We start from the raw sequence: 13,553 nt of genomic DNA, 5'->3' as shown, positions 1-13,553 counted from the left end.
TAGGGGGAGAGAGAGGAGGAGGGAGGGAAGGGAAAGCTTCTTAGAGTAGAATGCCAACCAATAAATCTATAGGGAAGGATGGAACTGGGAAATTACCATTTGGCAACATCAAAATACAATAAAAATGAAGAGAAAGAGGATATTTACCTAGTTTCAAAGCATCTCTCCACTAGACCTTACCCGCTACAAAAAGAAAATTGGTAATTTTATCCTGAGAAACCCAGCAGGCACTACCTCAATCAAGATATCAATGTTAAATCACCAGCAACGAGGCAAACGCATAATATGTGCTTCGTGATACGCTGCACTGAGAAGGACAGACCATTTCTGTGATATTCCTGACCCAAAACCTAAATTTAATCATAAGAAAGCAATCAATAAACAAACTGCAGGACATTCTACAAAGTAAATGGGCTGTGCTCTTCAACAATGTCAAAGACATGTAAAAAAGAAAGATGGAGGAACTGTCTCAGATTAAAGGCAGCTAGAGATACAACACTAATGTAAAGTGTGATTATTTTACTATTAAAGGACATCAGTGGGCAATTGGCAAATTATCTAAGGTCTGTGAATTAGATAACACTATTGTATCAATACTGATGCCTCATTTTGATATTCTGTGATTATGTAAGAGAATGTCCTTGTTTTAGAAAATATGCACTAAAGAATTTAGGGACAAAGGGACATCTTGTGTAAAACTTGCTCTCAAACAGTTCATAAAAACATTACACACAGGAGGAAAAAAGATGGCGGCGAAGTAGAGAGACGTGGAGTGCATCCCTCTCCACAGATGCATTGGGAATGCACGGAAGGACACAGTCATTCCCACAGAGAACCAGCTGAACACCAGCAGACGGCCTCGGACACCGGAAAGGGCTGCGGAGAACCTGACATAGCCGGTCCATCGGATGGATGAGAAAACTGTGGCTCAAAGACTGGTGTTATTTGCCAGAGGTCTCACAGCCGGAGTGGCAGAGCCGGGTCACCACAAGGCAGCCGTGTCCTTCCTGCTGCACTTGGAGGTGAGCTCTGAATCTGATGGAGGCCAGCCAGCAGACAAGCGGTCAAGCCCTCCTAACAAGGAAGAAGGAGAGCCCTCAGCTTGGAGAATTTTACTTCAAAAATGTTCAAGCTTGTGCACTTTGCTGGAGGGATTTCCCCCTGCCGATGCATTACATCCTAAATTCAATGCCCTGGAAGATATTGAATAGACAGGGCAAAATCCATTAGGCTTGTTGATTTATAGCTTTTCAGCATTTAGGAGGAGAGGCTTTCAATGTGAAATTGGTTGCATGCTGCAGCCCATTTTGGAAATCTGTCTCATTTTGTCAGTAAGTGATTTATGCCCTGCTTCCATTATTGCCTCTTTTTGGAAGGAGGGGAAAAGAATATCAACACAAAGCAAATTCAGCATCCAATGTCTCTGTGAATCTTGCTTACACTCCCACGGCCCATCTCTGCACTGTACTGACTGAACAGCAGCAGCCGTGGCCTCAGGTGCCTGGTCAGCTGGAGGGCTCGAGCAGGGGTCCTTCTACTCCCGCGCGCTCTGAGCTCACAGGAGGAGAGCTGCTGGGGTTGGATGGTGGGTAGCGGGGTTGCTCTTCACCATTCCTCCTCATATGGCAAAAGCGGCCTGTGCTCTGCGGAGCAGGCCTTCCTCAAGTCCACATGCACACCCTGCCCTTCTCTCTGTCACCAGCCTGGTGAGGGACAGACACCTTTCTCTGCCCTTCCACACCTCCCCTGTCCCCCTGACAGGTCTCAGGGGTCGCTCCATCCTTGCGTTGTCGTTCGATTTATCGCCCGGAGCTCCCTAGACGGGAACACCCAGAAGGCAGCAGGTTTGCAATGAACAGCCGTGCCTCTCCCACCCCTGACATGAAGCCTTGCACACAGGAGGTGCTCCATAAATGCGTCGTTAAAACAACAGGTCACGTGCAAGTCACTGAGGCTGAACCGGTCTGTCTGAGGATGGAGACATAGCCTTAGCTGCAGAGATGCCGCTTGAGTTTGCCATGGGCCTCTTTGAACTCAAATCCTGCCTCCAATAAATATACTCCAATAAAGACTGAGAAGAAAGAAAAAGCTAGACAGGATCCAGGGATGGAATCCAGGCCCCCAGCACTGGGAGCGCAGAATCCCAACCACTGGACCACCAGGGAATTCCCTTGTCCAACCCAACCAAAGTCAATCCACTTCTGTTTCACATCTGCACCTCCTTCTGGCCAGCAACGACGAGGCCCTGGCTTCAGATATTCAATATGCTAGGAACGCAAAGACGGAGGCAGTGGCAGAAATCCTGGAAGACCCAATTTCAGAAATCAAAGTGGTCCCTGCCCTGTTCAGTGGAACCTTTCCAAGTTCTCCAGGAGGACAGACCAACTCTCCCCAATTACGGCTGTGACTCCAGACACTGAGATTTGCAGTCTGTCTCCCAGGAAGCAGTGCTTATGAGCACACAGTTTCAAAGGCTCAGGGTGAGGAACAGGGCACTGGTGGAAATCCTTTACAAGCATCGAAGCTGATGCCAGCGCTTGAGGCTCCGGAGGTTGCAACAATGGCCACAGATTCTTCTCCTTGCACCTACTGCTTTGGTAGAACCTCCCACATCAAGGCTGGATTGGGCCACGTGACTTACTCTGACCAATAGGATGACAGCAGTAAAGAGCAAGCAAAAACTAGAAAAGCACTTCCCCTCTTGCTGCCTTGGAACTCTGAGCAGAGGCGTCTGCGACAGGCTAGTCCCAGTCATCCAGCCTTCCTACCAAGGCCACCAGAAACCAGCGAACCCCCAGTCAACCTGCCAACTGAGCAGAGATGCATAGCTGGGAGCCCGACTAGGTTTCCTAATGGAAATCTCAGTCCTATGGATGGAAATCTAATCAGCTGTGATCCCTGACCTCAAGGATCTCACAGTGTGGTGGAGATACAGCAGGAACCCAATCACCAAACACCACGCGTGCCAAGGTGAACATCTGAACTTCATCCTTTGTCAGCTAGGCTAGAAGGGCCCTGATGAAGGATTTCAAGCAGAGATGTCCTGTTTATGTTTGAAAAGACCACTTTGACTCCTGGACAGAGAGATGGATTGGTGTCGAGTGAGCCTGGAGGCAGGGAGGGAGGGAGGGAGGCCACTTAGAAGTTCCAGCACGGAGGTCAGATTGTAGATTGCTATGAAAACACCACCTACTCAACAGCTAAAAGTCGCCAATTCCTTTCAGCAGCAGTATAGGACTTCACAAAGCAGTTCTCGTAGTGCTTAGCACCTTCCAAGATGCTATACTGTACTGTATTTACAGCACCCTCAGTGGCTGAGGCCTGGGCTGCCTGCCCATCTGAGGCTCTTACTTCCAAGAAGGGGTCAGGGCCTTGCTGCCCAAAAGGGACCTGGGGTGCTGTTTCCAAAAAGAAGGGGTAGTCGTTGCTAGTTATACAAAAAAAGAGAAGTGTTCACGATAGAGGCTGAAGAAACAGCTGTTCTGTTCTAAATCAAACCTTTTTTAAAAATAAAATCTTGCTGCCAAAAAAAAAAAAAAAAAAAAAAAAAAAAAAAAAAAAAACATTACACACACACACAAAGACATAGAAATCAAGAATATGGTAGATATAACATTTAGAAATAAAAACTTAGGAGAAAAAACAAAAAATAAAACTACTGAAATTACTGAGATGTCTAACAAAGCTACTAAATGCTTATCTTTGCCCTAGCTAATTACAAAACAGCTCAACTGGTTCACTGTTCTAAAAGACATAATTTGAAAATTAGAGATCAGGGAACTTGCCTCCTAATCCTATCACTGTCAATTACTTTCTAGGTACCTTTGGCAAATTAAAGCTTCCCTCAGCCTAAGGTGGCTCATCATAGAAGATGAAATGATAGCTAAGGCCGGAACAGTGGTATGAGACCAAAATGAAAATCAGCTGTGTTTACCTGCCTGTTTCCCTCGCCTGTTTCTAAGGGGAGACCGGAAAGAATGTTTCCTTAACACCTTCACTCTCTGGCAGCCTGCCATTCTCAACAGCAACAATCCTGAATGTCTGAAGGCAGCAAATTTAGTCACTGCAGTCTTAAAAGAGGATGTTTGGCACTTTACATAACACATTTTGACAGTGATTAACAGCTGGTATTCCAGAGTGTAGTTACTTGCTTTCTAAAGAAAAGATCTGCTCATTAGGTATTCAAAAAATCACTTTTCACAACAGTCCCCCAAAGAACCATTATTCTTTGGTTTTCCTAAGGCAATTTCAACTTATTATATATTATAGCAATAGTGCTAAAGTGCTGGCTAGTGTTTCTTAGTGCAAGAAAGCTGTGATGTGTCTCATGGAGAAAACACACATTAGATAAGCTCTGTCCAGGCATGAGTAATAGTGCTGTTGGCCCTGAGTTCAATGCTAATGAAATGAACAATACATATTAACTAAGGTGTCTTTAAACAGAAACATGGTTACATAGTGATCAGCTGATGAAAATGTTGTGACCAGAGGCTCACAGGAACCTATCCCTGTATTTCCTCTGGAAGCAATAGTTCAGTATTCACTAATTCAGTGTCCGTGGTAACTACTGAGACAGTAAGAATCAACAGGCACCAAACCCATTACCAAGTCCTATAGATTCTACTTCTAGAACATAACTCAAATCCATTAACTTCTCTTCATCACCTGCACTGTCATCATGGCCACAGTCATGGCTTTAGTAAGCTTCCTTACTTCCAGTTCTTATACCTTCTAATCCATTCTCCTCAAAGGAATCAAAGTAACTCAAAGTAACATGGGTCGCCATGTGAGTCCCCGACTTAAACCATTCAGTGATTTCCTAACGCACTTGAGATGAAATCCGAAATTCTCTACAGGCCCACAGGGTTACTCTTGCTACCCTGCCGGCCTCTCCTGCTTCATCTCGGCACCGCTGCCCTCTCACAGCACTCCAGACACGCTGACTGTTGTTGTTCTTCAAACACACTGTTCTCTTTACCTTCTCTCTGCTCTTTTCTTGCCCAGCTTCTACTCAATCTTCAGGTCTGGGATGAAATGTAACTTCTTCAGAGAGGAAGCCGGCAAATTCCAACGGAGACCCCCTCTGGTACTTATTTACAGCATCCTCTGCTTAACCTCTTAACACCACCAATTGATTATTTATTTGCTTAATGTCTAGTTCCCCACTAGACTGTAAGCGCCATGAGGACAGAGCTGTATCTTTTTAGTTTGCAGCTATATTTCCTACATCTCAATGCTGAGCACATAACTGGGGCTTGATGAATGAACCTATCGCACTACATCTTTTTAACAATATATTGAAACAGAAAGCAGGACTATATGTTTAAGATGTTTGGAGGGAGTGAAACACAGATTATTTGATGTGGTAATGATATGTTTCTCTATAAGTAAACTTAATTATAAGCAAGACACTAAGAATTTTAAGAAATTCCCTGAGTCTCTGCCCCTATCTCCACATGGTATAAAACGATATGTACTTACGTTAATGATTAGCCAAGACTAAACACTGAGCAAAGAGCATTACTGGAGAGACCACCTTAAATAAGCAGGGTAAGCTTTACATAGTTCAGATAAAATTGAGGCTCTGGAGTAATATTTGTATCAACCCAATAAAGTTATTGCACTTCATCACAGAGTAAAGAGTGGGAAGGTAAGTTTTTACTTCCTTTAATAATTTTTTTTCCATTTAAACAGTAGTTTGGGAAGTTTTTCCCTTTTCTGTCATTCCCTAAAAATTTCAAGTCAAAATCTAGTATGATCTAATTTTTACATTATTTTCCTTGGAATACAGGGAAAATGCATTACTTTAATCATCAAGATCTAATTTTTTTCTTACTTTTTCTTCTTGGAAGAGAAGATTCTTCAAGTTCTAAATCTTTAGTTATTTCTTATATAATTCCTTCACATTCTCCCACAATATCCTGAAATTGTCATCCTTTCTCTCAGATGATAAAGTATTGCTTCTACTTTGAAAACAAAGAAAAAAGTTCAATCTCATGTTTTTAGCTTTATAGAAATAATCAGTATAACATTATGTGGTAAAGAATTTTCAAACAAATATAAATTCAAAATTATGAAATCAATGTTGGTTTCCTTTAGTGTATAACAAAGCAACTGCTAAAATTTTTGAGTAACAAATATTTTCTGAAATTTAGAAGTTTCTCCATCACAGCAAATAAAGCACTGACATCCAACCTATTTTTTTTTTTTAACAAAACTACCACAACATCCTATTTGCCTTTGATCCACTTTTTTAAATTACCAATTTTAATATGTGTACAAAGAAATGACAGCATAGAAAGTATCTGGAAAATCTTCTACTTCTTTGTAAACTTCACACAACTAAATCACAAAGACAAATATAAAGTTCTAGGCTCTTCCATTTGCTCCAACTCAACTGTTCAATTCATTCCTAGTGGCCCAATCATAGTCTGGCCATGCATTTCATTCATCTCTTCCATATTCCAAACTGCCTCAGGTGAATTTTTTTTAATTTAAATATTTATTTAATTATTTCGCTGCACTGGGTCTTAGCTGTGGCATGTGGCATCTTTAGTTGTGGCATGTGGGATCTAGTTCCTGACCAGGGATGGAACCCGGGCCCCCTGCATTGGAAGCATGGAGTCTTAGCCACTGGACCACCAGGGAAGGCCTCATTGCTTTTCTGCACATTGGTTTTCTAAAAATCTTACCATTAAGTTACAGAACAACTGAACCATGATTTGATCTTACAGTTTAAAATAGCTGATTTCATGCCTGACAGCCCTATTTCATTCCTGGGTCATAATTTTTTCTCTCTACGTAAGCTGGGGAATAAGGAGAAGAAATGTGTTCCCCTATTTCCCCTTTTCCAATATTGCCATTTTTTTATTTTAAAAGAAGTTAAGCCCTAAGATTTTATTAACTTTTTTTTTTAGATTTTATGGATTTATTAATGCTTACATTGTTATATGCATGTTGTTCTGAAGTTTCAAACAGAGATCTTTGCCTTTGCAACACTGCCTTTTAAAGGTACAGTAAGACCTCTCCTTTACCTGACATCATCCAGAATAGTGGAAGCCAAATTTCCTTAAAAATGGATCTCGTTAAGTAAGAAGCTGTAAAAAGTCTAAGATTTTACCCTACTTGCAATCTAGCAAGTTAGGCTGCCACAGTGTCTCTGCCTACAGATAAATTTTAAACACAAATTTTCTACTAAAGCTTTCTATCATCAAGCCTCAAGTTATTTTTCTATTCTTTTCTCCCTCCCCAAGCCATCCTTAGAGTATTTTTTTCAGATGGCTATTTGTAATCATGTGGGTTTACAAGTTTATTTTCTGTCTCTTCCACTGAACCTAAGTTCCAAGCAAGCGGAAATCATATCTGTTTCATGCATACCTGTATATCCAGCACCTATTATAAATCTGTCACACAGAAATCACTTAATAAGTATTTGTCAAATGAAATTTTAAATTGCTTAAATGTAATTTAAACCTACACACATGCTATTCCTCACTGCTTCCCACTCTACATCTTGAAACTTTTATGAATTCACAGTCCTCATGACCCAGATGGGTCCCCATCTCATAAACTGTTCCCAAGTAATTTCCTACCAGATTTAATTTAATTCTCACAACCCTATTTTCTCCAGTTAAGAAAGGAAGAAACTATACAACATAACCCAAAACTCACTTCCTCTTGTGTGTTTCATTTTCTGTTGTCTCTCATCCACGGCCTGTGCCTGTCTTCCTCTATCCTGAATGGACTCCTATCCCTAGTTTTATAGACACGGTATCCAGTATTTCCCTTTGCAGCCCCATAAATTCACTGCATGTATTTCTTTATTGGTGGTGAGAAAGTCATCTGATTTTTATCAGACAAGGTATTCCCATCTATGAATAATATAATGTGGGAAATGAAAACAGACAAGCAAAAAACTGTTGGGCTTATGGGCAGGACTGAAGACTTACAGCATGAACTTTAAAAGAAGAAAAAGAAATGAAGAAACTAAAGCTTAGAGAAGTTAAGGAATATGTGAAAAGTCATCATCCCAATGAGTCTAGGATTAAAATTAGTTCTGTCTCACTCCAAAGCCCCTATTCTTGACGCTCTCCTATTCTGCATCCTTGGCTAAAACAATTTTCCTGTAATGGTACTGACCCATAGCCCAGTGCTGCCACACAGTAACAGTCTAACACTGAGGAACCTCAGGTGCTCCACAGGTAAAACAGAGGTGAGTACAGTACTTGCCTAAAACATATATGAAGATTAAATGAGATAACTAATGAAAAGCACTTAGCACAGTGCCTAACACTCAACACAGGAAACAGTCAAGAAATGTTAACTATTGTTAATCATTATATTCCTCTACAACAAAAGTCAACAAATGTTTTCTGTGAGAACCGAATGGTAAATAGTTTAGGCTGTGTGAGCCATACAGTCTCTGTTGCAACAAAAACAAGCAGCAAACTGGATTTGGCCAGTGCGCCATCATTTGCGAACCCCCACTTTACAGTGGAGTTCTTCGACTTTGGCACTACTAATATTTGGGGCCGGAAACTCTTCGTGATGGAGTGCTGCCTGGAGGACAGGGCATTATAGGATGTTTATCAGCGCCCCTGGCCTCCACCCACTTGATGCCAGTAGCATCCCCCAAGTTGGGTCAACCAAAATCATATCTCCTGGGGAGCAAAGCTGTCCTGAGTTGAGAAAGACAGCTCTAGAGCAAGCAAAGATATGAAGATGTAGCTTGAATCTCCTAATAAAGAACCAACATAACAGTAAAAAATTAATAATTTAACACACTAAAAAGTATTTATACTCACTTAGCTAAAATGCCCACACTTAGCAATAACTTTATAACTTCTGTGATACACACGGCTGTGGTTGAAAAGTAGAGTTCTTTGTCTGACGTCCTTGTGTATCTTAAAGCTATGGTGTAAGTTGCAGCCACCAGGGTCATCACTGCCAAGCAGTATAACTTGAATAATAAATTGACATTTTCTGGAAAATATGTGCAACAAAGATATTATTTAGTAGACAGTAATTATGTATATAAAAGTTAATCAGTGTTATACCTCAAAATGCTTTCCAATTTCAAGCACAAAATACATCTAAAAATTTATTTCCAAAAAATACTTTCCAACTACGTGAACAGAAACAAACATACACACACAAAACACAGCTAACTTTAAGTATCAACTGGTTAGGCATAGATTTTGTTACTGGGAAGGGCTCAATTGCAAGATTATGTGGCATAACTAACTCTAGTTTGGGATGTTATAAATTACATACTTCATATATCTTTATAATCCATACTTGTGAAAGCAAAATACGAAAGCAGGATGAAAATGGTTACAGCGATGTATATTCTAAATAGATACAGCAGAAGGAAAACAAAAGGAATAACTCAGTGATAAAATAATATACAACTTTATCATAATAAAAAACAAATTACGTCCAGCCTCTCATTTCATAGCATTATACAGAAAGATAATTGATAACACACACACAAAAAGAGTATTAAGAATGAAGTTCTGTAAAACTTGACATTCAGGAAATATACATGACTTATGAATACTCAATTTAAGAACTTCCTGCAAGTATATCTGAGCAGCAGAGATCACTCAGGTGCTAGGGCCGGTCCAACACCTTCAATAAAACCACAAGCACTGGGGTACCAGGTCTCCTTCCATACTCCCAGCTCTGAGACTGCCATCACCTAATGCTCAAACTATTTCTACTTTCTTTACCCACTTCACACCTCTCTCATCCCCAGCTATCTGTAACCTTCTTTCAAAACTTCAGGCACATGTTAAACAGGGATCAGCAAATTTTCTTCTGTAAAGGGCCAAGAATGAATATTTTAGGTTTTTTAGGCCACAAGACACAATCAAGGATATCATGTAGGTACCTAGGTGACAAGAGAGGAAACATATTTTCACGTTTAATTTATATTTAATTGGACACATTCAAAATATAATAATAATTGAGTACAATGCTTTATAGTATCGAGAGGAAGGGAATTCTATGGGGTGGATAATATTTCACTTCATTGGTCTTCAAAGTTAGGATTCCATCAGATCAACTGCAAACGTTCATCTGTAAAAACCTTTCTTAGCTTGTAGGCCATACAAAAACAAGAGACAGGCTGGGCCATATCCCATTTGACCAATGGGCCATACTCTGACAACCTGGGTTAAGACTCAGAGGGACAGGGGGTAACTCTGGGCTGCTACCATAACTACATTACACCTAAGTATGCTTTTGTTCACCACTCTGGGAGCCTAACCACAATTCAAAGGTGACTTGCACAGAAAAATAAAACAGGAGTTTCAAACAAATTATCTTTATACGGTAAGGTAGAAACTTACTAGGAAACAGGTTCTTCAATATACCCGTAAATATTTTTCCCTGGGTGAATTAAAGAATTATTTGTAAATTTCAGGCAGATTTTTTAAAATTACATTGGGTCTTAAATAACTAAAAACTAACGTGGTAGAACAGAAGAAATGTGGTAGAACAGAAACTTTCTTTCCAATAGATCTGAGGACCCAAAAAGCAATGTTAAAGGGATTGAAGGAAATGACTATAATACTTCGATTGCTCTAAAACTGTCCTACACAAGGAGGAAATGTAAGACTTAAAAAAGTAAACAGCAGTATAGGAGAAAGTGTTTCCCATCTCCTTGATCACAGGTGAGCAACCTACATTCCCTCTCATTTTTATATGACCTGCAAGCTGAGAAGAGTTTTACATTTTTAAATGGTTGGATAGAAGTTTTTTAAATAACCTTTTCTGATAAGTGAAAATTATATGAAATTCAAATTTCAGTGCCCATAAAAAAGTTTTATTGGAACACAGCTACATTCATTTGTTTCTGAACTATCTATGGCTATTCTTTTTTTCCCTGCAACAGCAGGGCGAGTAGTTATGACAGAGACCATCAGCTGTTAACAGAAAAAGTTTACTAACCCATGTCCTAAATTATCAATACTTTCATAAATAAGAGAGGTTAGGGCTGCCAAACTAAAAACTACTTTATTTTAGCTATTATATAGGTTCCTCATTCCAAAAAAACATAGTGAATGTTTAACACTTTGAAAGTACACCAATTAACATAGTGATTAAATGGGAATATATATGATATTCTTGAAAATAACTACTGATCTAAAGAGAAGAGTAAGCAAATAAGTGTAGATATTTGTATAACATATAGGGCTTTGGTACAGAATACCATTTTTAAAACATAATGAACTTTTAAAAAATATTTAATGCTTTTTTAAGCATTATTTTCTCTACTTTCAGCTTAACATTAGATCGAAACATTTCTTCTTCAGTCATTAATTTTCCAGTATGAAAGGTGAATTATTAGCAATTTCAAATTTTTTTCTGGGTAATACCAAAAGTCCATACAGGAACTTCCCTGGCGGTCCAGGCGTTAAGACTCTGAGATTGCACTGCAGGGGGTACAGGTTCCACCCAGCATGCTGGCAGCCTGGCCAAGGAGGAGTGGGAAGGAAAATGCCACCACTCAGCTGCATTGTTGAAGGGGCACATGGGCACATCAGCATTGTTTTCTCCTTCTCACAAAGCTCCCATTAGCCCCCAATGTTTCTGTGTGGAAAATGCCCCGAAACGAAATTTACAGTCTGGAGTTATATTTTTTTCACAGTTACATTTTACCATATTTTAGGGGAGACATTATTGGTAACACCTGAGAACTTGGAAATTCAGGAAGTCCCAGATAAATAAGTCCTTTGTGAATATCAGGAAGCTCAGGAAACTGAAATCTTGTATTACACACTTCTGGTGGGCATGTAAGATTTACAACATGACCCAGGCATAACAAATATGTATTGGCAATAAGGCTAAATCTGTAAATTGTTGCAACTATTTCAGATAATGATTGTACTCACCTAATTCTGAAGTTGCCTTCACCATTAACCACTCTATTCCCACTTTACATCACTTATCAAAACAATTCTACTTTTTTCCCTTTACTTCCTGTGTTACTACAAGGAGACTCTTAAGGTTGGGCTTATTTGAAATGGGAGAACACCTAAAAGAAGCATATGCAACTACAGACAATACCCCCGGGCAGGGTCTAATGATAAACGTGGCCTCCCCAACCAGAAAAATAATTAGGCACCCTTGTAAAAAGCTATTCTTTAAATATTTGCTCAACGTTTACTCAGAGGTAAAGCCAAGAGCTCCATGGAAGAAGGGTGGAGCAAGAATCCGGGTGTTGCCCAACCTCTCCCAGCTACTACTCTACCACTCAGAAATTCAGCTCTGGTCCTTACGTACTTACCCGACCCAGCAAAGCAGAAGCGCTGCGGAATTAATCAAGTTCACCCTCATGAAATGGCAATTAGTCATCAAATATAATTGCTTTAATGTGCTATTCCTGTGGAAGGGGGTGGGAGGCGGGGTGGATCGCACCCTCCCCGCAAAATACCGAAGTGTTCCTTCTAACCACATACAACATTCTCTTTGGGAGTAACTCTGTTAACGACTGCTTTCTCCATCTCGTCCCGGTTGCAGTGATGTTTTAACCTCCCAATTATGTTTTTAGTGGCTGTTACGTGGACAAGCCGCTGCTCAGGTTCTGCACCCCTTAAGCCTCTGAGCATCCTCGGGCAGGAGGCGCAGCGGAGACCGCAGTCTCGGTGACACCGGCCGGGACGGAGACCAGTCCTGCCTCCCGCTAGGTGATGCGCGTCTAGCCCGGGACCCGCGCCCCGACCCCTCGCGGGGTCCGCCGCAGCCCGGGCCTGTCTCAACTCCGTTCCCGCCCACTACCAGCTCCTCGAGGTAGAAGCGGTCTCGAGCCGCCCAGCCGGCCGGCGCAGTGGGAGGCTGGCTGCCCCGCGCTGCCGCGACCCGCGGCGGCGCGCGCTCAAGCCCAGGAGTGGCTCCACACAAACTCCTGCCGCCCGACGCCCCAGCCTGTCCCCCGGGCCCCGGCGCCCCGCGGACGCGGAGGACGCGCGGACGCACGCTCGCCCCCGCCCCCCGCGGACTCCCCAGCCCCGCCTGACCCCGGCCTCACCTCTCATGGTAGCCATGGTTCCCCGACAGCCCCGCGCGGAACTGACGCGCGCCCCCGCCGCGCGCTGCGCAGGACGCGGGGGACCGCCTCCTGCGGTCACGGAGACGGAAGCCGTTCAGCCTAGAGCGCCTCGCCGGCCCAGGCAAGCCGCCAGATTAGACTCAGGAATCCGAGGGCTACCCCAAAAGGGAGGACCCGGATAGAGAGATGCCTGAACCGCCCAGTCTACCTTGACAAGTGCGTAAAAGCTCGAGTCCAAGGCGTTCTTTTGTAAACTACAACTCCCGCCGGCTAAGGAAGCCGAGTTAAGGCAACGGAGCGTTACCTTCTGGGAGTTGTAGTCCTCACCAGGTGACTTGGAGGCAGCTAGGAGTTGGGCTTAGACTTACAGATTTGTGCCTGGCAGAGCTGTTGTGGAACCTCCCAGAACTCGTAAAGTAACAGAAACTACCTTCAGCAACTTTGGCAGCTTTTTAAACTTCCATTAACTTCCTCGGTCATTAAATTCCTGTTACCACTT

At 42.0% G+C, this 13,553-nt stretch overlaps 1 protein-coding gene across 2 annotated transcripts in view; it reads right to left on the bottom strand.

Annotated features, from left to right (window-relative positions):
- Nucleotides 1-13,216, bottom strand: part of SLC35A1 (solute carrier family 35 member A1) — a 42,806-nt gene extending 29,590 nt beyond the window's left edge. Inside the window, exons 1-2 of one of the 2 annotated variants that reach the window (XM_057738219.1) lie at nucleotides 13,034-13,216; nucleotides 8,805-8,982 (exon numbers count right to left, since the gene is read on the bottom strand). In XM_057738219.1, the coding sequence (XP_057594202.1) occupies nucleotides 8,805-8,982; nucleotides 13,034-13,049 (194 nt within the window). In that variant the 5' untranslated portion in view covers nucleotides 13,050-13,216. The remainder of the gene's footprint in view (nucleotides 1-8,804; nucleotides 8,983-13,033) is intronic. The other variant, XM_057738218.1, reaches the window with a different exon arrangement.
- Nucleotides 13,217-13,553: the final 337 nt, after the last annotated feature.

The sequence above is a fragment of the Hippopotamus amphibius genome, chromosome 6 (assembly GCF_030028045.1).
Source record: "Hippopotamus amphibius kiboko isolate mHipAmp2 chromosome 6, mHipAmp2.hap2, whole genome shotgun sequence".
Taxonomy (NCBI): Eukaryota; Metazoa; Chordata; class Mammalia; order Artiodactyla; family Hippopotamidae; genus Hippopotamus; species Hippopotamus amphibius.
The sequence above is the reverse complement of the archived record's forward strand: the minus strand, read 5'-3'. Positions and strand labels throughout refer to the sequence as shown.